Consider the following 24,919-nt stretch of genomic DNA (forward strand, 5'->3'; position numbering starts at 1 on the left):
CCCCATGACATTTTGTATAAAGCAGACTTACCTGAAGCCTGCACCAGAGCTCTCCACCACGCCAGGGCCTCGCCCTTGAATGACTGGGACACAAACTTTACCACGTCCCTCTCAGCGCACCCGCTGATGTCCACAATCATGTCCATCTCGTCCAGCCAGGTGATACAGTCAACTGCACCTTTCTCCCTTGTAAATTCACGGGGTTTGCATGATACAAAGTATTTGTAGGTGCAACCCTTGGCACCAGACGCATCAGTGTACTCGCGATCGCGATGAACACTGTTCTCAGCTGACGAGTGCTTGTCGTCATCATTCTTGGGCTGAGAAGGTGGTTTGGGTTGTGACTTTGGTTGAGAGAGTGGTTTTGTCACAGACCTGCTGTTGGTCTCAGTGTTTTGACGATTCAGAGCTGCCAAAACAGCTTCGTCAATTAAAGCCTTTAATTGTGCGCCGGTTAGGTGCACCTGAGCGTTATCGTAATCGTCTTCATTTGTGTGGCTGTTGTCTCCGCTAGGATCCGCCATTGTAACTAAAATCTGTTACAGAAGATAACAAAAATTTATTTAGGAGTTTATTATGGGATTGTCTTTCATGACAATTCATTAACCATGGTAACAGAGACCATACGTGGTTAATCTTATCACATATTTAATATTAGGATTTGAATACATCCTATTGTATCTATAACAATAATATTGGCGGCATAAAGCCTAATTATGAGGATGTTTTATAATAGCAGCCAAGATTACCAAATCAATGGCATAGAGGTTTGAACCGTAGTTCCATTACCTCCTTTTCTGGAAGGGAGTCATAGACCACCACTGTCTTTTGTCTTTATAAGACTATTATTATGGCCCATAGGCACTACACCACTAATGGATGTTTCAATAATATTGGCCCGTAGGCACTGCATCACGAATGGATGTTTTAATAAGATTGGCCAGTAGGCGCTACATCACGAATGGATGTTTTAATAAGTTTGGCCCGTAGGCGCTACATCACTAATGGATGTTTTAATAAGATTGGCCCGTAGGCGCTACATCATTAATGGATGTTTTAATGTTTCGATCACCTTTACCGTGATCTAGCCCACGATTTACAAAAATCATTTAGCTGGGTCTTGAAATTCTTAAAAGGATTATTGTATAAGAATGACGTGTGTGATTTTAACGAATCACATCTGCCATGAGTGTTAACATGCTTGCAGAGGTTAACAGCGAATCTGAATCTTATAATTAGGTCGTACCATCATGACCGGATCTTAAAAGACACCAGGCTAGGTTTCACCTTTTAAGATTCTTTATTTAGGCAGATCAATGTAAAAGGAATGGTTTTGATTTATTTCATACATATGAAAACAACTCATAAAATACATTCCATAAATTTCAACTATTATCACATGTTGCCCTAAACGGGTCTTAAACAGTACATACCTTTAATAAGGTTAAAATAACAGATAGGTCCATACAAGGACTAGTTCATGACATATGTCTTTGTAGGATTAAAATACGATAAGTCCATGTAAGGACTGAAATACGGTAATGTGTCCACGCAGGGACTTATTTATAAAGGAGAAATTACACTAGTACAACCATTAAGGGTTAGTGGTCACGCTTCTTCTTCTAGCCCTTCAATAGGCTCGCCAAGCCTTTTAGAAGGCCTCGGTGGCTCTTCTTTTCTTCCTCAAACTCTCTCTCCACACGATCTAGTCGTTGGAGTATCTCCTCCTGCTCAGGGGGAGAGAAACGTGGTTGTGGTTGAGGAACTGGGGGTCTTGGTGGCGCTGGATACCCATGAGCTGAGTAATCTGGCGCTCTTGGGGGTCCATGAGCTCTGTCTGGGTAGCGGGCGTCATACCTGGCCGCTACCACATAGGGGTCGCGCTCGTAGTTGTAGTTGTAGTGCGCTTGAGATGATGGCTCATACAGATTATAGTTTGTTGCGTACGGAGGCAACAGGCGGTCGTCCCCAAATTGTGGCGAATTATGCGCAACTGGTGCTGAGTTCGCCTCTTGAGCTGGGCTTGAAGACCCTTCCTCTGGTACGGATGGGTAGTGGCTACCACTAGAGTGTCGAGGGGTACTGAAATGGAACTCCCCTCCACGGGTAGACATTCTTGCACCTGATCTTCTTCGCCTTGGCGGATCAGGCATTACCGGCTGAGTCGGTGGGGGAGGCGGTGGCGTCACTGCCTCGAAGTGCGGATCCTCAGAAGGATCTCGCGGATGCTGCTGCTGCTGCTGCTGCGAAGCTTGATGAGATGGCGTATAATACCACTCATGTTGATCGAACAAGGCCATAAAGCTGTCAGGGCCTTGGTATTGTGGACCATGGTAGGAAGATCCATCGGAGATTTCAATCGGATGCGTGGGCGTACCACGCGCTGGTTCAGTAGGATCTTCGTCCTCTTCCATGGGATCTTCAGAGAAGTGGTCTTGAGGACCAAGCGGAACAAATCCAGAAGGTTCCTGTATATAGTCAGCCGGGTTGAACTGACCTCGAAAGTATGGGGTAGGATCCCCAAATGTACGGTGAGACACCGAGCGCTGTAGCGGGATGTAGGAAGGCTGGGGGTTGTTCGGGTCGTTCTCGGAGTCTGGCCCGAATGAGTGTCGGTAGGATGGTGTTGAACTGTGCGAGGTTGAGTGCCTTGCTGGCTCGTACAGGTCTCTTCGGCGTTGGGGTTCTTCGCTCCTTGTCATAGAATGAGGTCTTGTACCTGACGGACCAGCTTCATGATCGTTATGCGTAACGATCTCTCCTCGGCCTCGTCTTCCCCTTCCTCGTCCACGAAATATAACAGGTGGCATTTTCCTGCTTCAAAACTTATTAAAAATCGTAATAATAGTAAGAGTTTAAAGACAAAAAGGAGTGTTAGTCCGAATTTGTCCTAAGTTATTGTCTAGACTCAAGTATGTGCAATTGTGTTATTGAGATTAAACACTTTAGGGTAGTGTTTAATTCACTCAATTGTTGGCTCTGATACCAACCTGTCACACCCCGATTTCCACGTGTCTCACCGGTGGGCCCGGTGGGGGATTACCGTGACGATGTTGGCAACAATATAGTCAAACCACACAATTATATAATGCACAGCGGAAGCTTTAAAGATAAATACATATTTCAACCTCTGGTGATAATATCAATGTATTACAGAAGTTGGATATCCACAGTGGATCGAAAATAGAAAAATATTGTCCATTCAGATATCGCATCAAGTTTGCGAGACTATCTATGATGCTAAGGATGCTAATACCGGCCCATTGCGTTTAGTACCTGCATTTAATCTTTTTGGGGAAAATACGTCAGTTTACATTGGTAAATACGTTCAACTGACACATTTGAAAATGTTTATTAAAATTGATTTGAATGCACAAGGCACAAACTCTTTTATAACTTGGGAAAATTATAATAATCTTGTGAACGTTTTACATGTTCTTTTATGCGTTTAGTAGCCCGGGTCGTGCCGGGTTAAAGATTAATTGACACACCACATTGCGTAAAACCGTAGTATAAAAACCAACGGCTACGTCTTTTAAATTTTATATGTCGACAATATATACCGGGTGTACGCCTACACCGGGATGTCGATGGTCGTGGCCATTTCGTAAAATGATGCCAAGGATATCCGGGACAACGGTCAATAACCCCCCCAAAGGCTTTTAAGAAACAAAACTGTTTAAATGAGCCAATCATATTTAATCAATTAACCACCTAAGCGATGGAATTATATAATGCTCAATCAAGCGGTATTAATATACCGTAACCCAAGCCCATATAGGGGAAATAAGTCAAAAGTATTTACCTTTGCAAGTATATATCCTTAGTTCGATTAAATCGCCGATATCTTTTACCGGGGCTCCTAATCTGGAATGAAGGTTTTAATTAACCTCTTAGAATCCTAACGGTCTTTATATTGGCCGTAGCCTAGACCGGTTGGTTCCGATATATGAATATGGTTTAATCGCGCGAAAAGGCGAAAACCGAGAATGGAATGTGATTCTGCCCAAGCAAGTTCAGAGACTTGTCTTATATCGGCTAAATGTTCACACTCTGGATTTTGGGGTTCAAATAATATAATTTGACCCGTATCGGCTAAATTATGAAAACTAGTTTCATAAGCCGAACCGTGCGCGCAATAGGCGAAACGGTTAACTATGAGAGTCTTACGTTTATTTCCTAAGTCAATATGCCTTAAATAGGTTGTGGTATCAGTAGGATACCTTCCGTGACGCCCGTAACGAGTTTTAGTTAAAATTACGCCCCGTAGGGGTTTTTCGGTCATTTTAAAGACTTTTAAAGGGCTTTTCGAGTTCTACAGGAAATCTGAGTTTCCCGCACAGTTTATAAAGCTTAAAATACTTTATTTATTATTTAAAATCAGTAGCAACTGGAATCGGGTCAAAAGACCTTGTAGAACTCATGTTTTGGCCGAAAAGGGCATATTCGGTATTTACCGAATCGTGGCTATAACCGCAGGTTATGAGCAAGGTAAAAATTATTAAAAATCTTTAAAATTCCCAAAATATTAATTTGTTACAGTGGGTAAAAGATTTGGTGACGAAATCTTGGTTTAAATAGGCGTTATGCTAAATGCGCCGTTTATTACAAAAGTTTATTTATTTTGCGCTAATTAGCATATCTCCTATTCTAGACCTCGGATTGACGTGAAACTTTACGGACATGCTTATAATTTAATAGGCAAGGTTCTGGTCCGTTCACGTATCCGAAATACTCGTTTTAGTTTCGAAATGGCGTTACGGTCAATTTTTAGGCGTTTAACGGAAATACGTAAAAGACTCGGATAACTCATGAACCGATCACAGAGGTTTATACCAACATGTGACCTGGTCCTAAGAGAGTTCTAAGGCATGTCTATACCTCACTAAAACGGGTCAGAACTGAAGTCAAAACAAAAGTCAAACTTTTGCGACATTCGGCTCCGAACCGGTTCAATATAGCAATTGGTCGATTCAAACGAGCGCAAACAAGTTTATATACTCATTATCATGTTTTATGATTATCAAAACAGGTTCCATAGCATATATATTACAGATTATGCATAAATCGCCAAAATAGCTTTCTGTTGACTTTTTAAGTGCGCGTTTGACTCGATATTTGACATAGTTAGAGTGGTGATCAGGGGGAACCTTTTTAGAGGTTTATTACCCACATAAATACCAACTCATAACCATTTTTGATTCGTCCTAAGACTGAACCATTTGCAAGTTATTGCCATGACAACTGTTAATTACGACGGTTGAGTTTATAAGCTATAACTATGGAAATGTATGACCAAAATGGGTATGAACGACTTACAGAAGTAGTGTCTTGCTTAGAGAGCAGAAGAGAATGCTAGAGAGCTTCTTAGAATGATCAGATAGTGTGTTTTGTGTTGTGTGTATGTTATGAGCTCAAAGGGGCTATTTATAGTGAAGCTAAGCTCTCTAGGTCACTACACAACAACCTACACTGATCATGATGATGGGTAGATGTCTCCTGAGTGCTATGGGTCGAGTAGGGGGCGCCCATGCCTCATTTATTGGAGATTGATCGTTCATAATGCTCAAAAGTCAAGAAAACACCAACTTTCTGCATCTGGGCGTCTCACGCGGCCCGCATGGACATTCCATGCTACTTTTACGCGGGCCGCCTGGGATTAAGAAACCAGACGCGTAATTGAGGTGGCTCGCGGCCCGCCTCAACTTAAGTCTAAACCTCACGCGGGCCGCGAGAGGTTTATAATTCAGAAATTTTAAATCTTTAGTCATGATTACAGAATCTGGTAATTAATAACGAAATCTTTCGTAATGATTTACCTGACCTTTCGGGTTTGAAGGGGTAACTTTGCGGTTTGGCCCTCGGTTAATTACAACTAAGGACCTCGTGTTATTTACCCGCGTTATTAAGTCCCCGGTTTGTTTATTAATTATTCAGAAAGCCTTAACTTTCATTATTGCCGCTTTTAACCCTTCTCCAACGAATTCGATCGTAACTTTCTCGTTTCATAACGAAACTTCGCGAAATTTATATATTATATTTTAGTGAGTGTATAACACTGTTACAAAGCTTTGGGAACGTTAAAGGGCCACTCAGAGGTATAATTAAACATGTTGACACAGTTAACCCCTGTAGCTTGTAATCTCTCACTTTCTTTTGTGTTTCGCTTCTGTACGATCTATGATTTATTCGTTTGAAGGTGCAAGCATTATTTAGGGCTACTATACAGTATATTTACCCTTGTTGACATTTATAACCCTCGAATTTATATACTTTCAAGGTTTGTCAAAATTAGTCCTTTATTTATTATAGATGCCACGTGTAATCAAATGACACGTGTTAACACATCATTGAACACAAAAATTCGAGGTGTTACAGATGGATTGCGATTTAGGTCAATAGGTTTTTTAGAAATTTCCACTTGTTCAATTAACTGACGTAAATTAAAAGGGTCTGGTGTAACAACTCTCATTAAAATTAATAATTAGAATGATAATTAGTCAATAAGGAAACCCTAATTGAGACACCCAAGTAATTCTGCACTAACCCTAAAATTTTCGAAACAATCGGAATCAGGATCAGGGCCCTAAAACTCAGGGGGGCTTAAACCCTAATCAAAATTATCCTTATTATACGTTGTCTGAATTGAATTTTATAAAACTGTTAACTCACCCAAGCTACTGGACACGAAACCTACCCTACCCTAAATTGGCATCTCAGGCGATACGTGGGAGGTTCCCCGAATTCTGCCGCGACACGCGGAAGAAGCCAATTTTCAGTATAAATAGAGGGCCTTGGGACTTGAAATTGGAAGTTAAAATGTCGTCCAAACGCTTTCTGTACAACGAATTATCACAATTATACTACAACTATACACACACTATTATCGAGGTGCTGCCGCGGAACAGGGTAATTACTCGATCGCTATTACGATTCAGTTTCCGGGATCAATATATCCAAAGAATGTCTAAGTGCCGCCCACATTGGGTTATGCTTTGTCGTTTGTCGATAATTCGATAAATGAGTTGAAGCATTATACTTTGTCGTTTGTCGATAATTCGATAAATGAGTTGAAGTATTATACTTTGTCGTTTGTCATTTTGATAAACGAGTTGAAGTATTGCACTTTGTCATTCATTGTGAGAATTTGATCTCGTAAGTTATCGTAACTGCTGTATTGATCACTAACCCTGTTTTGTGTGCATTATTGTGAAATTAGGTTAACAGGGCTAAAATCCTATTCTATCCGTAGTAAATCTGCAATGTGAGTTATTCTTCTTTTCTAAACTCTTTTCTCATCGTTTGTGAGTGCTAACTATTTTACAATACTCCAAATTCATTTTTCCGAGATTATAATACCAGTGATTAAGTTGATGTAATCACCAAATTACAGCCAGTATGTGGGGTATTGTGCACATTACTACGGTTTAAATCATTTTAGGTGGGCGAACCTAATTTAATTGATTTACGTCATTCATTGGGGCAGCCAATGGTGATATGACCACTGTCACAGATCCGGTCGAGTGACAAATACTGTGGGTAGTTGGTTGATATCAGAAACATGCGTAAAAGATCTTAACACTGTGAATAATCATAAAATGTGTCATTTTCAGTAACTAGAATAATTCACTCAGTATTTCCCGCTGACAAAATCTTTTTCAAACATGTTTCAGGTAATCTGCTGTAAATCAGGAAAAGTGCTGAGGAGCATTTCAAGCTTAAAATAGTGGCTCAGTATAAAATAAAGAAAGATGTTTTGAAATAAGGATTTATCACTAAGCTTATGTATTGTAAATTATCGGGGTTTTATCCCAAATTGTGAAATACAAATAATCGGGAAAAGTTTTAGCTTTACAACGATCCTGATATTAAAAATTTCCGCTGCTAAACTCAATTAAACAAATATCACGGGGTTTCTGTCCCGCGGCTCCGGAAACGGGTCAAACCGGGTCGGGGGCCGTGACAGAAACAAGGTGGTATCAGAGCCACTGAGTTAAGCTAATTAAGTATTTAAACAATACTTAATTTTCCTGATTACTATTATGTAATTATGTGTTATGTGCTTTTAACTGATTATTTGTTAGTTACAGTATGGGTAAACAAAAGTTGCAAGATATCTATCTTAAATTAGATAGATCAATTTACGAAGAGGGAAGTTCGTCCAAAACTAAATCTTCAAAGCTCCCTACAAATCCTAAAGAAGGAATATTTGTGCAAAAAGCGAATTATGAATATCCGCTTTCTCCTAGAAAAAGGAGTATGATTATTAAGAAAAGTAAGGAGCAAATCCGAGAAAAGAGGATTAAAAAGGAAACCCAGGATTTAATCAATAAATCACCTTGGGAAGATAAGTTAGATGAGAAATGGGCAAATTTATATATGCTAGCTACTGTAGCAGAAAATGCAAATCTTTAAAGTACTCTAAATCTAGTACTAGTATTTCTCAGTAAGTAAATAAATAAAACTGAGTATGTGTTTCCTTGTATTTAGTACAAATAGTGTGCAATAAAACTTCCATGTTATTTGTTAAACTTTGTTCCAAAGTTTTAACTGGATATTTTGTGCATTTTGCATATGTGCTACACAGCATGAACGAGATATCTGAAGCTTTTCAGAACCTCAATCTGTACCCAGTAAATATCGAAGTTTCTCATTAATTTACGGGATATTTTGCTGATGTGGACCAACCTGTAAAATTCCCTACTCCACCAGTGACCAAACGAAAAAGAAGGCCAAAGAAAAATTATGTATGGGGAAGCCGTATACGTAAGAAAAAGTCAGTTACAAAACCTCCTAAAATTAGTAAACCTTTAGAGAAAGGAAAGGCGATTATAATCCAGGAAAACCCTAATCAGCAAGAATAGGAAACTGAAGCCAATAATGAGTCTAGGCAAATGGAGGAACAGTTTGATCAGTATTCTCAAGAAATAGAAATAGAAATAGGGCAAGGGTCTAGAACAACTCAGGTAGAAGTTGGAGAGAGTTCTAGTCAAAACAAGAGAATTACTTTTCAAGAGCAGATAGATATTTTACTAGAAAAATGTGAGACTATGCAACCTGCCTGTCACGACCCCCGACCCCATCTAGCCGGAATCGGTGCCGTGAGCAGTCCAGTGGTACCGGTGATTATTTTGAAAAACATTGCAGCGGAAATTTCATCAGGACCGTGAGTTAGGAAAATATCAGAGTTTAGAAACACCGGATTTTTATTTAAATAGATGGAATAAATTCCATGTTTTACAAAGGTAGCTTTTAATGAAAACAATATTTTCTTAAGTTGATTTAATTAATAAAATAAGCCACTTCTTGAAGTCCTTCAGTGTCGGATCCAATCCTTACTCCAATCTATTGTAATTACCTGAAACGCGTTTTAAAAAGATTTTGTCAGCGGGAAATACTGAGTGAATTATTCATTTTACTGAAAATGACACGTTTTATGATTATTCACAGTGTTAAGATCTTTTACGCATGTTTCTGATATCAACCAACTACCCATAGTATTTGTCACTCGACCGGATCTGTGACAGTGGTCATATCACCATTGGCTGCCCCAATGAATGACGTAAATCAATTAAATTAGGTTCGCCCACCTAAAATGATTTAAACTGTAGTAATGTGCACAATACCCCACATACTGGCTGTAATTTGGTGATTACATCAACTTAATCACTGGTATTATAATCTCGGAAAATGATTTTGGAGTATTGTAAAATAGTTAACACTCACATAAGGTGAGAAAAGAGTTTATAAAAGAAGAATAACTCACTAATCATCATGCAGGATTGAGTTAACAAACTTCTTGATTCTACTTTTCCTGATAATTAAGCATGTACTTTATTATTCTGGATCTTCTGATGATTTAATAGTTTGTTTGATTGTAAGGGTGTAGTTGGGAGTGTTTTTGGTGGTTTAACAGAATAGAATACGTATTGGTGTAAAACCCACATCAAACCTTAACGGTAGTCATGAGATTCGAACCTTAACGAATTTCACAAAAACCGGGTTAATGATCAATACAGCTTTTACGATAACTCACGAGATCAAATTCTCACAATGAACGACAAAGTGCAATACTTCAACTCATTTATCGAATTGACGACAAACGACAAAGTATAATACTTCAACTCATTTATCGAATTATCGACAAACGACAAAGTATAATACTTCAACTCATTTATCGAATTATCGACAAACGACAAAGTATAACCCAATGTGGGCGGCACTTAGACATTCTTTGGATATATTGATCACTCGGAAAATGAATCGTAATAGCGATTGAGTGATTATTGGTTAGAACACCAACGTATAGAGAGAAGAAGAAGAGAAATGAGCAAAGAAAAATGAATCCTAAGCTTCTTATTTATAGCAAGCAGGCAAGCACCTCAATTCATAATTCTGTCGATGTGGGATAAGTTGACGTGCCTACCTACCTGCTTGACGTGCTAGCTAGCTTGCTTATATATATTAATTCAGCTGCTTCACTCGTTTTTCTTGCATAACTTTTAAAATATAACGTTTTATAAAACGACGAATATGTCTTTAGAACGAGCATATTTTTATCTACGTTTTAACCTAAGTTTCATTAAAAACGGAGTAAGGAAAAAAAATAATATATTTTATTATTAATATTAAACGTTCTTATACGACTCCATATATATCTATTTTTAATAGACCTTACTTAGCTTAATTAATCTTGTTAGCTTAATTAATATTGATTAACTGGTTAATTAATCATACTAAACTTAATTAGGGTTTCCTTATTGCATAATTATCATACTAAATATTAATTTTAGTGAGGGTTGTTACACTGCCAGTCCGGGTATTTTTACCTATCCTATCGAAAACCCCATCCCTATGAATTTTGCACCAACCATCACTGAACCAATAGTCCATGACCAACCTGTAGAAATGGAAGAATGGTGGACAAACGATTGGCAATTTCAAAATATTGTCAATAGCCCTTACTCGTTTCTTCCACAGTTCGACCCAGAACCCCTACCTAATCCACCAATGAGCAATGAAAACCTGGCTGAACTTCACCATTTCGGTGAAGAGTTGATGGATGCAGGGAATAGAATTAGGGAAATAGGGGGACAGATTGCCTGGAAGTATGACGAGAGGGAACTCCGTTTCTAGAATGACAAATAGGAGGGTGGTAAAACTATCTGTGACACCCCGTTGAAACGCTTTCACTTACGCTAGCTTGACAAGTGGCTGCCTTAACTTTCGGAACGAAAGTTCCTAAAACTTGGGGATAATGTGACACTTCGGGTTTTCCCGGATAACCTTTCGATGTAACTTACGTGTATATGTGTTTTTAAAATGAAAATTCGAACTATTGTGTTACATGTTATGTGTATTTATGTATATGTGTATATAGATATATATGTGTGTGTTATATATTAGAGCCGAAACCTCAACCCGACTCGAGACATGCTCGGTCTCGAGTGAACAGTAGTGATGGGCCGTTTGGGCCTTGACACCCCTTAGCCCACCCGGAAACAACCCTTGACCCACTCGATATATATACCGGCCAACCCTCACCATTTTACCATTTTGCAACATCTTACACTCTCACACTCTCACACTCTCTACCTCTCACTAAAACCCTAAAACCCTAACCAAGATCACCTTCCTCTCCTTCCTTCTCCCTCTCGGATCAACCAACATCAAGAGCACCCTCAGTTCGAACTCGGAATCATCACTCGAAGGCTTCATCCTTGCACCAACTTGAACACCTTTGTGTCTCACTTGAATCGGTTAGTGTTATTATGTTCACTAGGTGTTTTGTTACATAATGATGATAAATTGCCTTGAAATGTTTGCATGATTATTGGTTATTTAGTTGATATTGTTGATTGTTACTCTTGTTTAAGAAAATAGAGTGCTTTCCGGTTGTTACAATGTTTGGTTAGATGTTTGGTTAGATCGATTATTGTTATATGTTTCGGATCATGTTAATAAAGGATATGTTATATTGTTTGGGTTGAATGGTTTTTGTTATCCGAATGATATTAAGGGTTTGGTTAGAGAGTTTATACATAAATTTTGGGTTGTTTATTGATGAATGTGGGTTGAATGTTATTTGAATATGAAGAACACTTTGAAGATTGCTTAAATATTTCAAATATGCTTTGTTTGATCTGTTTTGTGCACATTTTAGACAAGAAAACATGTTTAGTGGGCATAGTACACTGTTACATGAAAATGCAATTCTATTGGTCAGTACATTGCAGGTTCTAGAAGATTTGTTGTGCACGTAATCACGGTTGCGAGTCGTAACCTTTGGTTGCGACTCGAGACCACATCAAGTCTTGTCGAGATCTCCCGGTTGCGAGTCGCAATCAACGCGTATCGAATCCGGTTGCGAGTCGTAACCACTGCTGCTAAGTCAAAACCGCCGGTTGCGAGTCGGAACCTCTGGTTGCGAGTCGTAACCAAAACATGATGAACCGAGACCTCGGTTGCGAGTCGTAACCTCGGTTGCGAGTCGCAACCACCCTTGTCTCGACTGGGCTATTTTGGTGTTATTGGGCTTTGACTGTTGGGCTTTCTGTTGACTGGGCTACGTGTTGTTACTGCTGATTGTATGTTTAGGGCTGACCCAATAACCCAACTGTTTGTTGTTACGCATATTATACGTGTTTGCTATATGTGTTTGCCGTACGTGTTCGCTATGTGTTTATTTGTACCCAACTTGACCCATACTTGGTAACCATGCTAGGACGTGGTGACCAACATACTTGACCGGGTAAAATAATCTACCGAGCAACCCAAGGTGAGTTCATAACTTAAAAGCATGCGTCCCGGTGGTTTGGGACACGAGACTAGAACAATCTTATCCCCTTGTAAAGGGGATACCATTCATTTTCCTTCCCTAGTTACTGGGAACAAACTTACTTTCTCTTCCCTTGTATTGGGAAACCTTTTAGTTAATTACTGTTTATACGGAATGCAACCAAACGGCACTAAACGCAACTCTATCACTCAAGTCCCTACTACATAATACCGATTAGTCGCCGGGGCCAGGCGAACGGGTTATTAGTTGATAGCGCTATTTAGGTTTTACCAACCTCACACCGTGCCATTGTATGGGATCGGTCGTGAACTAATGTACCCAGGCATCCGTCAATGATGATAGAACATTGACATCGGGGCATCCTGCGGAAACGCAAACGGTTACCTAGTGTTCGGTATTGGAAAAACAGTTTAGTCGCTAACTTTTGGGGTAGCTCCCCATGGCATGTATAAACGGATAAATTGACTGGTGAAACGAGTTTTTGGTAATTAAAACTGGACAACTAGTGAACTCACTCAGCATTATTGTTGACCCCTTACTGCATGCTTTGCAGGTGGCCAGTGACTGGAGCAGCTGCTTGGGATGTGTAGTGGTCGTCTGCCCGTGTGTTGGGCATTTATCATGATTACCTTATGAACATTGTTTAAAACTGTTCATTTATGCTTCCGCTATTTTTTTTTTTTACTCTGAACTTAAAACATTGAACTCTAAACTTAACACTTGCTAATCGTATGGTTAGTAAGCACTATTTGGATATTAAATTTAATCATTCAGTATGATTGGTGGCTGGATCCTGGTCAGTCACGCCCTCGAAGCGGGTGTTATCCGCAGGTGGATTTTGGGGGTGTGACAGATTGGTATCAGAGCCATTGGTTATAGTGAACTTGGTTTTAAAAAGGGGAAAATCTTTTTGAGAAAAACCAGACTATAACCCGTGACTCGTGACGACACTACACTCCACGTGCAAGGCTCGACTTATCTGACCTCCTAGCTCGGACCCATATATACTTGCTTATTTGTCTTATGCTTTCTGCTTTACTATACGTACTAGTTTGCCTAATTAGATAGATACGCCTCCCCTCTTCTATCTCATTCTCGCTATATTACGACATCACACTCATACTATGTTTTCTGGTTATGAAGACAATGAGTGGACGCGGACGAGGAAACGTCAACATGACTCAGGCTCAGTTCACTAACCTGCTCAACACGGTGGCTGCAGCTTTCGCAGCTCACCCTATAGGTCAGCCTGCGCCTGTGCAACCACGTGTCTGTACCTTCAAGACCTTCATGGATTGCAAGCCTCTTCCATTCAGTGGCACTGAGGGTGCCATAGGTCTCCTGCACTGGATCGAGAAGGTCGAAGCTGTCTTCGCTGTCTGCGAGTGTCCCCCTGCTAATTGGGTAAAGTTTGCTACTGGTACTCTTGAGGGAAGCGCACTTTCATGGTGGAAGGCGCAAATTCAAATGCTTGGTTTGGAGACTGCAAACGCTACTGCATGGGAAGATTTCAAGGATATGATCAAGGAAGAGTACTGTCACAGGGATGATATCCACAAACTCGAGGACGAGTACTATGAACTCAAGATGGTTGGGTCAGAGATTGAGACCTACACCAAGCTGTCCAACGACTATGCTGCTCTTTGCCCAAACATGTCCCGACCTATGTACCGAAGGATCGAATTGTACATCAAAGGCTTAGTCCCATAAATCAGGAGCCATGTAACCTCGGCCAACCTCACTGCCATACAGCCTGTGGTTCGTCTTGCCCACAAACTCACCAACCAGGCTGTGGAGGAGGGCAGGTTGCCCAAAAGGATCAGTACTGCGGAAGGAACTTCCAGTGATGGCAAACGAAAGTGGGATGGAAATCAGGGCAAGGATACTAACTCTACTCAGGCCCCAGCTCAGCAAAGGAAAACTGACAACAACAAAGGCACTCAGCAACAGGGTGGCTACCGGGGAAGCTACCCTAAGTGCAACAAGTGCAACAGGCACCACAATGGGGCATGTAACAAGGGCCAGTGTCAGCGATGCCACAAGATGGGGCACGAAGCCAAGGATTGTAGAAGTCAGTTCCCAGCAAGGCAGAATCAGCAACAACCCCAACAGCATCAGCAACAACCCCAACAGCAACAGCAGCAGGGAAACAACCGAGCATGTTTTAAATGCGGGGCAACAGGGCATATGCGAAAGGATTGCCCTGAACTGAATCAGAATCGCAACAACAACCAGGGAGCTGGGAACAATGAGCAAAACAACAATGCTGGGAATGCAAGGGGAAGAGCTTTCGTGATTGGAGCTGGAGAAGCAAGGAACGACCCCAACGTCGTGGCGGGTAAGTTCCTACTTGATGATCGTTATGTTTCTGTGTTATTTGATTCCGGTGCCGATGCCAGTTATGTATCCCTTCGCATTAGTAAGAAACTTAAGCACCCGCCTGCATTATTAAGTTCTAAGCACGTCGTCGAGATAGCTAATGGTAAGAACATCGAGGCCACGCACATGATCCACGACTGCACACTAGAATTGTCTGGCCACACGTTTAGTATCGATCTTTTCCCTGTCAAACTTGGAAGCTTCGATGTCGTCATTGGTATGGATTGGTTATCCAAGCATCGCGCTGAGATCCTCTGTCAAGAGAAAGCAGTTCGTATACCTCGTCGTTCTGGCCAACCCCTCATCGTTCAAGGCAACAAAGGTGGAGAAGTCACAGGCATTATCTCGCTCCTGAAAGCCCAGAAGTGTTTGCAGAAAGGGCACACCGCTATCCTAGCACTTGTCACCGACACCCACGGAAAGGAAAAGAGGATTGAAGATTTACCTGTAGTACGCGACTATCCCGAGGTATTTCCTGAGGAACTACCTGGACTCCCTCCCCACCGTCAGGTCGAATTTCAAATCGAGCTAGCTCCCGGAGCAACACCCATAGCTCGTGCACCTTACCGTCTAGCCCCTGCAGAACTGAAGGAACTCTCTACGCAACTACAGGAGCTATTGGATAAAGGATTTATCCGTCCTAGTTCATCACCCTGGGGAGCCCCGGTACTCTTTGTCAAGAAGAAGGATGGCACATTTCGAATGTGCATCGACTATCGTGAGTTGAACAAGGTTACCATCAAGAATCGTTACCCTCTCCCACGCATCGACGACCTATTCGATCAGCTGCAAGGATCGAGCTACTATTCTAAGATTGACCTGCGATCAGGCTATCATCAGCTGAGAGTTCGTAATGAAGACATCTCTAAGACTGCGTTCAGGACTCGTTATGGTCATTACGAGTTCCTCGTTATGCCTTTTGGAATGACTAACGCACCTGCGGTTTTCATGGACCTCATGAACCGAGTGTGCAAGCCGTACCTCGACAGATTCGTGATTGTGTTTATCGACGACATCCTGATCTACTCGAAAAGTCAAGAGGAGCATGAACAACACCTACGCCTTATTCTGGAACTCCTTCGCAACGAGCAGCTGTACGCCAAATTCTCTAAATGTGACTTCTGGCTTCGAGAAGTCCATTTCCTCGGCCATGTAGTTAATAAGAACGGAATTCACGTCGACCCAGCCAAGATCGAATCGATAAAGAACTGGCCTACGCCTAAGACTCCCACTGAAGTTCGCCAATTCTTGGGTTTGGCAGGCTACTACCGCAGATTCATTCAGGGATTCTCAAAGGTTGCACAACCCCTCACTATACTCACTCAGAAAGGCATCGCCTACAAGTGGAATGAAGCACAGGAATCTGCTTTTCAGAGGCTTAAGGATAACCTCTGTAGCGCTCCTATTCTCTCGTTGCCTGAAGGCACTGACGACTTTATGGTTTACTGTGATGCGTCTATCCATGGGCTCGGTTGCGTGTTAATGCAACGTGAGAAAGTTATTGCCTACGCCTCACGACAACTCAAGACACACGAAAGGAACTACACAACGCATGATTTGGAACTGGGAGCAGTGATCTTTGCTCTTAAGATATGGAGACATTACCTGTACGGTACCAAGTGCACTATTTACACCGATCACAGGAGTCTCGAGCATATCTTTAGGCAAAAGGAATTGAACATGAGACAACGTCGATGGGTCGAACTCTTGAATGACTACGAATGCGCCATCAAATACCATCCGGGCAAGGCCAATGTTGTGGCAGACGCCCTCAGCCGAAAGGACACTATACCAAAGCGCGTGCGAGCATTGCAACTTACCATCCAGTCTAACCTCCCTACCCAGATCCGAAATGCTCAAGTTGAAGCATTGAAACCGGAAAACATCAGGGCTGAGTCTCTGCGAGGATCGAGACAGCGACTAGAACAGAAAGAGGATGGCGCTTACTATGTAACAGGGCGCATTTGGGTCCCTCTCTATGGAGACTTACGTGAACTCGTGATGGACGAAGCCCACAAATCCCGCTACTCCGTACATCCTGGTTCGGACAAGATGTACCACGACTTGAAGACTACATATTGGTGGCCTGGTATGAAGGCCCACATAGCAACATACGTCGGCAAATGTTTGACTTGCGCAAGAGTCAAGACAGAATACCAGAAGCCGGCAGGCCTACTCCAACAACCAGAAATCCCGAAATGGAAATGGGAGCAAATTTCCATGGATTTTGTTACAGGACTACCTAGGTCCCAACGCGGAAATGACACTATTTGGGTAATAGTGGATCGATTGACCAAGTCCGCGCACTTCCTGGCCATTAAGGAAACAGACAGGTTTTCTACCTTGGCGGAGATTTACTTAAAGGAAGTAGTTTCGAGGCACGGGGTGCCAACCTCAATTATTTCTGACCGAGACGCTCGTTTTACTTCGGAATTGTGGCAAGCTATGCACAAATCCTTTGGCTCACGTCTGGACATGAGCACCGCTTATCACCCGCAAACGGATGGACAGTCTGAACGCACCATCCAAACCCTAGAAGACATGCTTAGAGCGTGTGTGATCGATTTTGGCAAGAACTGGGAGAAGCATCTACCGCTAGTAAGTTCTCCTACAACAACAGCTACCACACTAGTATTCAGGCAGCACCTTTTGAGGCATTGTACGGTCGTAAATGCCGGTCACCTCTCTGCTGGGCGGAAATCGGTGATAGTCAAATCACGGGCCCAGAGATGGTGGTAGATACAACGGAAAAGATTGCCCAGATCAGACAACGCATGGCGGCAGCTCGTGACCGTCAGAAGAGTTACGCTGATAAGCGTAGGAAACCATTGGAATTCCAGGTCGGCGACCGGGTTCTACTTAAAGTCTCACCCTGGAAGGGTGTGGTTCGCTTTGGTAAACAGGGCAAGCTTAATCCGCGATATATCGGACCATTCGAAATTACCGAGAAAATTGGTAAGGTTGCTTATAGATTGAACCTGCCTGAAGAGTTAAGCGCGGTACACAACGTATTTCACGTATCCAATCTGAAGAAGTGTCTGTCAGATGAAACGCTCGTAATTCCTTTCAAGGAACTAACCATTGATGAACAGCTACACTTTACTGAGGAACCGATTGAGATCATGGATCGAGAGATCAAAATCCTCAAACGTAGCCAGATACCTCTTGTACGAGTCCGTTGGAACTCGCGACGTGGCCCAGAGTATACCTGGGAGCGGGAAGACCAGATGAAGCACAAGTATCCCCAGTTGTTCCCAAACGAAAACCACAGCACTGAAGCTACAGCCGAATTTCGGGACGAAATTCCAAACTAACGGGGGGATGATGTGACACCCCGTTGAAACGCTTTCACTTACGCTAGCTTGACAAGTGGCTGCCTTAACTTTCGGGACGAAAGTTCCTAAAACTTGGGGATAATGTGACACTTCGGGTTTTTCCGGATAACCTTTCGATGTAACTTACGTGTATATGTGTTTTTAAAATGAAAATTCGAACTATTGTGTTACATGTTATGTGTATTTATGTATATGTGTATATAGATATATATGTGTGTGTTATATATTAGAGCCGAAACCTCAACCCGACTCGAGACATGCTCGGTCTCGAGTGAACAGTAGTGATGGGCCGTTTGGGCCTTGACACCCCTTAGCCCACCCGGAAACAACCCTTGACCCACTCGATATATATACCGGCCAACCCTCACCATTTTACCATTTTGCAACATCTTACACTCTCACACTCTCACACTCTCTACCTCTCACTAAAACCCTAAAATCCTAACCAAGATCACCTTCCTCTCCTTCCTTCTCCCTCTCGGATCAACCAACATCAAGAGCACCCTCAGTTCGAACTCGGAATCATCACTCGAAGGCTTCATCCTTGCACTAACTTGAACACCTTTGTGTCTCACTTGAATCGGTTAGTGTTATTATGTTCACTAGGTGTTTTGTTACATAATGATGATAAATTGCCTTGAAATGTTTGCATGATTATTGGTTATTTAGTTGATATTGTTGATTGTTACTCTTGTTTAAGAAAATAGAGTGCTTTCCGGTTGTTACAATGTTTGGTTAGATGTTTGGTTAGATCGATTATTGTTATATGTTTCGGATCATGTTAATAAAGGATATGTTATATTGTTTGGGTTGAATGGTTTTTGTTATCCGAATGATATTAAGGGTTTGGTTAGAGAGTTTATACATAAATTTTGGGTTGTTTATTGATGAATGTGGGTTGAATGTTATTTGAATATGAAGAACACTTTGAAGATTGCTTAAATATTTCAAATATGCTTTGTTTGATCTGTTTTGTGCACATTTTAGACAAGAAAACATGTTTAGTGGGCATAGTACACTGTTACATGAAAATGCAATTCTATTGGTCAGTACATTGCAGGTTCTAGAAGATTTGTTGTGCACGTAATCACGGTTGCGAGTCGTAACCTTTGGTTGCGACTCGAGACCACATCAAGTCTTGTCGAGATCTCCCGGTTGCGAGTCGCAATCAACGCGTATCGAATCCGGTTGCGAGTCGTAACCACTGCTGCTAAGTCGAAACCGCCGGTTGCGAGTCGGAACCTCTGGTTGCGAGTCGTAACCAAAACGTGATGAACCGAGACCTCGGTTGCGAGTCGTAACCTCGGTTGCGAGTCGCAACCACCCTTTTCTCGACTGGGCTATTTTGGTGTTATTGGGCTTTGACTGTTGGGCTTTCTGTTGACTGGGCTACGTGTTGTTACTGCTGATTGTATGTTTAGGGCTGACCCAATAACCCAACTGTTTGTTGTTACGCATATTATACGTGTTTGCTATATGTGTTTGCCGTACGTGTTCGCTATGTGTTTATTTGTACCCAACTTGACCCATACTTGGTAACCATGCTAGGACGTGGTGACCAACATACTTGACCGGGTAAAATAATCTACCGAGCAACCCAAGGTGAGTTCATAACTTAAAAGCATGCGTCCCGGTGGTTTGGGACACGAGACTAGAACAATCTTATCCCCTTGTAAAGGGGATACCATTCATTTTCCTTCCCTAGTTACTGGGAACAAACTTACTTTCTCTTCCCTTGTATTGGGAAACCTTTTAGCTAATTACTGTTTATACGGAATGCAACCAAACGGCACTAAACGCAACTCTATCACTCAAGTCCCTACTACATAATACCGATTAGTCGCCGGGGCCAGGCGAACGGGTTATTAGTTGATAGCGCTATTTAGGTTTTACCAACCTCACACCGTGCCATGGTATGGGATCGGTCGTGAACTAATGTACTCAGGCATCCGTCAATGATGATAGAAAATTGACATCGGGGCATCCTGCGGAAACGCAAACGGTTACCTAGTGTTCGGTATTGGAAAAACAGTTAGTCGCTAACTTTTGGGGTAGCTCCCCATGGCATGTATAAACGGATAAATTGACTGGTGAAACGAGTTTTTGGTAATTAAAACTGGACAACTAGTGAACTCACTCAACATTATTGTTGACCCCTTACTGCATGCTTTGCAGGTGGCCAGTGACTGGAGCAGCTGCTTGGGATGTGTAGTGGTCGTCTGCCCGTGTGTTGGCCATTTATCATGATTACCTTATGAACATTGTTTAAAACTGTTCATTTATGCTTCCGCTATTTTTTTTTTTTTTACTCTGAACTTAAAACATTGAACTCTAAACTTAACACTTGCTAATCGTATGGTTAGTAAGCACTATTTGGATATTAAATTTAATCATTCAGTATGATTGGTGGCTGGATCCTGGTCAGTCACGCCCTCGAAGCGGGTGTTATCCGCAGGTGGATTTTGGGGGTGTGACACTATCTTTGTATAATAGTAAAAGTAAATAGTGAAATCAGTTGTAACATAATGAATAAAACCTTGTAAAATATCGGTGTGTATTGATGCATACTATACTGATATGAAATGGAATCGAGAAATCGATAATTTTGGCTTTATGTGCTTTAAATTGTTTGAATTATTTGTATAAATTGCTAATTGCTAACTATTCCTAATAAAATTATCATCAGATGGCAAATAATGATAACGAACCAGTAAATGAAGTTAATCAATCAGAACAACACCCAGAAGATCAATATATGACCAAACAAGATATTGAAAATATGGTTGCCCAAGGAATAGCCAACGCAATTCCAATGTTCGTTGCTGCTATGAAAAATCCAAACGATCCGCAACATATCGTTCCTAGTAAACATACTATCGAAGATAATTTCAGTAATAGTATAAACGGGGGCAATGATCATATAAATCATGACAATGAATCTCAGCACTCGCCGCGCCCTAAGAAACGAAAGGCTGCAACACCTGGTTGCACTTTCAAAGAATTCCTTGCTTGTAAACCCGCTGAATTTGCAGGCAATGAAGGAGCAACTGCAACACTGCGATGGTTAGAGAAAACCGAAGCAGTAATTGCAATAAGTAAATGTGCTGAAGAAGATCAAGTCATGTATGCCTCAGACCTGTTTAAAGAAGGAGCACTAGAATGGTGGAACACCTTAATAAAATCTCGTCCTCGAGATTTGGACGATGATATTTTCTCGGGATTATGTTTCTTCTTTTAATTAAGAGAAATAATGTATCGTGGAGTGGAATCCAAAGATATTTTGAGGGGTATGAGTTTTGAAAGTAAAAATGATTTATAGAAACAATTGGATTCAATATTCGAAATGAATTACTTGGATTAATTTAGGGAGATTCTGAATTGATAAATATTTATTTGTAAATGGAAGTGTGGAAAATGATTTGTTAATGATTATCCGAAAATCAATATCGTTTACTTAAATGGTACTGGACAATAGGATTTAGTGTATCGTAATCTGAGTATATAATTGTACCAGGAATATGATAAATTAAACGAATGGCGTATGAATAGGGTTTAGCACAGGCTACAAATCTATTCGGATGCTACAAAGTGTTTGTAATGATTGAAAGAATTTAATGATGATCGAACAAATTCACCGTTTTTCGAAATTGAGAGTTTCAAGGAAGCGATTTGGATATTTCAAAAGACGAGACATTCCGATGAAATGATATAGTTTCCAAGTTGATTATGTTTAAGTCAAAAGATATATGCTCTATAGGTTTTTAGAATGAATGTGAAGAACTTTTTGGAATTAGTAAAATTCTTTGTTAGAAGGAAACTTACCTTGATTGGTACCTAAGGAAGACTTAAGATTGACTGGGTCAAAATGAAATGAAAATATGAAAATGATTCGTCAAATATTGAATTATGATACGAGAAAATCAATGTGCTGAGATGGGTGATTTGTAAGAATACATGAAAAGACAATAAAGTTAGTATATTTTTGTCTTAATACATAATTATATTCAGATGATTTTAATCAAAATGTTTGATTAAAGATAGGTGATATTTTGATTTACTAAATACCTTTTCCTTTTTTTTATGTTATCATAAAGTAGAATAATAAAATATAGATAGGTTTAAAATACCAAAACCCGTAATGATATATGTTTTATAAATAGGTTTACCCAATATCGTAGAACTCATGATTATTATTTATAAAATCAAATATGTTTATTATAAGATTAGGGTATTTTAAATCATAAAAGTAGAATAATAAATGTTTGTTTTAATATCAAGCATACTTAAATATTGGCTTGCGTAAATAACATTTGATATATATTTTTTTTTAATATAAAAGAATATTTCTATAAGTATTTAATGGTTGTGAAATATTAATCAAGATAAATATGTCTTGTTTTATGATTATTTAGATAATTCTATTCGTCCCTTTTAATTGTTTTATGAAAATATGTTTTCTCTTTACAGTACGAAGTATATATATTTCTATATATAATATAAAAATGTTTTTACATATAATTGAAATTTATTAATTAAGTATGATGACTTAGTTTATTAACTAGTCATTATCATGGTCAGATATTGATTAGTGCTGCCTTGTTTAAGCATAGGTGGCCAGTCCATGCCTAAGTAAGGCTAGGCTATTCAATACATGCCCATAATAATAACTCTAGTATCAAAAAAATAATACTAATACTATTACTATTAGTATATTATTACTAATAAAACTAATATTAATTACCAATAATAAATGCATAAACTTAAATGAGAATATACTTTAAACAAAATTTTATACGTAAAAATATAATTTCTTTACCTTAATGATTTTAACAAAAATTTTAATTACAGAAATACTATATTGTAAGTTTCTATATATAATCAATTAAGTTTATACAATGTTTTTCGATTAATGAAAGGTAAGAAATATCACAAAAGGCTCGATTGGTTGTAAGGACTACGGAATTAGGATATGAAATGGTGGATCATTATCTTAGCACATAATTGTGTTAAGATTGCTTTTATAAAATAAATCAATAAAGCGGATTCAATATAAATAAATAATTAAATCTTAGATTAGCGCAATCTTCAATTTTGTGAAAATGTCATCACAAAGTGATCGTGATCAAAGAGATGATTTGATGAATTTGAAGACTAAACAAGCATATTATGGTTTAAGAGAATTGAAGTGCTTGTTAGGACTATTTTGAATATGATGGTTTCAATCCATCATATGGGACTTCGAATTGAGTACGTATTGCGAGCAAGTTAACTGGGTTTGGATAAAACGAGTTTTAATAAGGAAGTTCGGACATGATCACAACAGAAACCATGTATACCCTTCAAAAAGAAAATCGAGTTTTTCAAGAAATGCATTGATTCGATATTAAAGAGTTATCGCTTTGTAAAATGCGGTTTACGATGCAAAGCTCAAGTATAGCAAAACGAGATTTGAACTTTTGATAAAACAACAAATTGGAATGGAGCCTTCCTAGGGTCTTATAACTCAAATGAACCACATGCGCACAAATAGTGCATGTGTAAAGTGTGGATTTACCAAGAAATGAAATAGATCAATATTTGCTACTATGAAAGAAATCCTCATGGTATGATGACTATTAGAGGAAGTAGAAACACGAAAGTCAACTCTTTATAGGCAGAAGTCAGAATTGCAATGAAAGAAATATAAGAACTTCTTATCTGGAATTTCGTGTGATAACTATTTGTTAAATGACATTATCAGAGAATGCCGAATGAAGTGAAATGAAATAGGGAATTTGCAAAACTATATGACTTCTTTTGTAGTGCTAATAATTATGACTCAGGTTAGACTATGCACTGATGTTTGTGAAATATTGTACCTCAGCGAGATTTTGATCGGTTGTAAGATCATGTGGCAAAATACCGCTTTTTGATTAGTAGTACTTTCACCGACGGAATTAATATTGGTGTTATCGTGCCTAATTTATATTTTTTCAAAGGTCTTGCCTTGGAAGTTTGTGTGTGATAAACTTTGACGTCTGTGGACGTATAATTTCAAGTTTCATATGTTTTCTTGTGCATTAGCACAACTTGACATACTTCTTACTTGCGTTCATAATTTATGGCGTTAATAATTTATGGTAACGTATTGGTAATTCTTATATTTTTGATGGTGTCCTAACTTAATGGGTTTCCAGTATTATTTTGTTGCATGAGTTACGAGGTAGATGATCAAACGAAAGAATGTTTGACATCAAAATTGAAGATATATGCGAGAGATTCCTGATAAAGAAGTCTATATACATATGCTTGTGCTTTATTCTTAATTGACTTTTGGAATTCCTTATAGATATACATATCTATATTATATATTTCACATGTTGTAATATACATACCTTTCATAGGGTTAAATGTATATAATAGATTC

At 39.9% G+C, this 24,919-nt stretch overlaps 1 protein-coding gene across 1 annotated transcript; it reads right to left on the bottom strand.

Moving 5' to 3' along the window:
- Nucleotides 1–1,622: 1,622 nt before the first annotated feature.
- LOC110888970 (leucine-rich repeat extensin-like protein 5) lies at nucleotides 1,623–2,810 on the bottom strand. Its single transcript, XM_022136462.1, has one exon. It carries the CDS (start codon nucleotides 2,808–2,810, stop codon nucleotides 1,623–1,625), a length of 1,188 nt encoding a protein of 395 aa, XP_021992154.1.
- Nucleotides 2,811–24,919: the final 22,109 nt, after the last annotated feature.

Source organism: Helianthus annuus, chromosome 11, assembly GCF_002127325.2.
Source record: "Helianthus annuus cultivar XRQ/B chromosome 11, HanXRQr2.0-SUNRISE, whole genome shotgun sequence".
Classification (NCBI taxonomy): domain Eukaryota; kingdom Viridiplantae; phylum Streptophyta; class Magnoliopsida; order Asterales; family Asteraceae; genus Helianthus; species Helianthus annuus.

What these genes read in the sequence shown, in the direction of transcription:
- LOC110888970 (XM_022136462.1), bottom strand. Translation starts at nt 2,810, where the DNA reads ATGCCACCTGTTATATTTCGTGGACGAGGAAGGGGAAGACGAGGCCGA.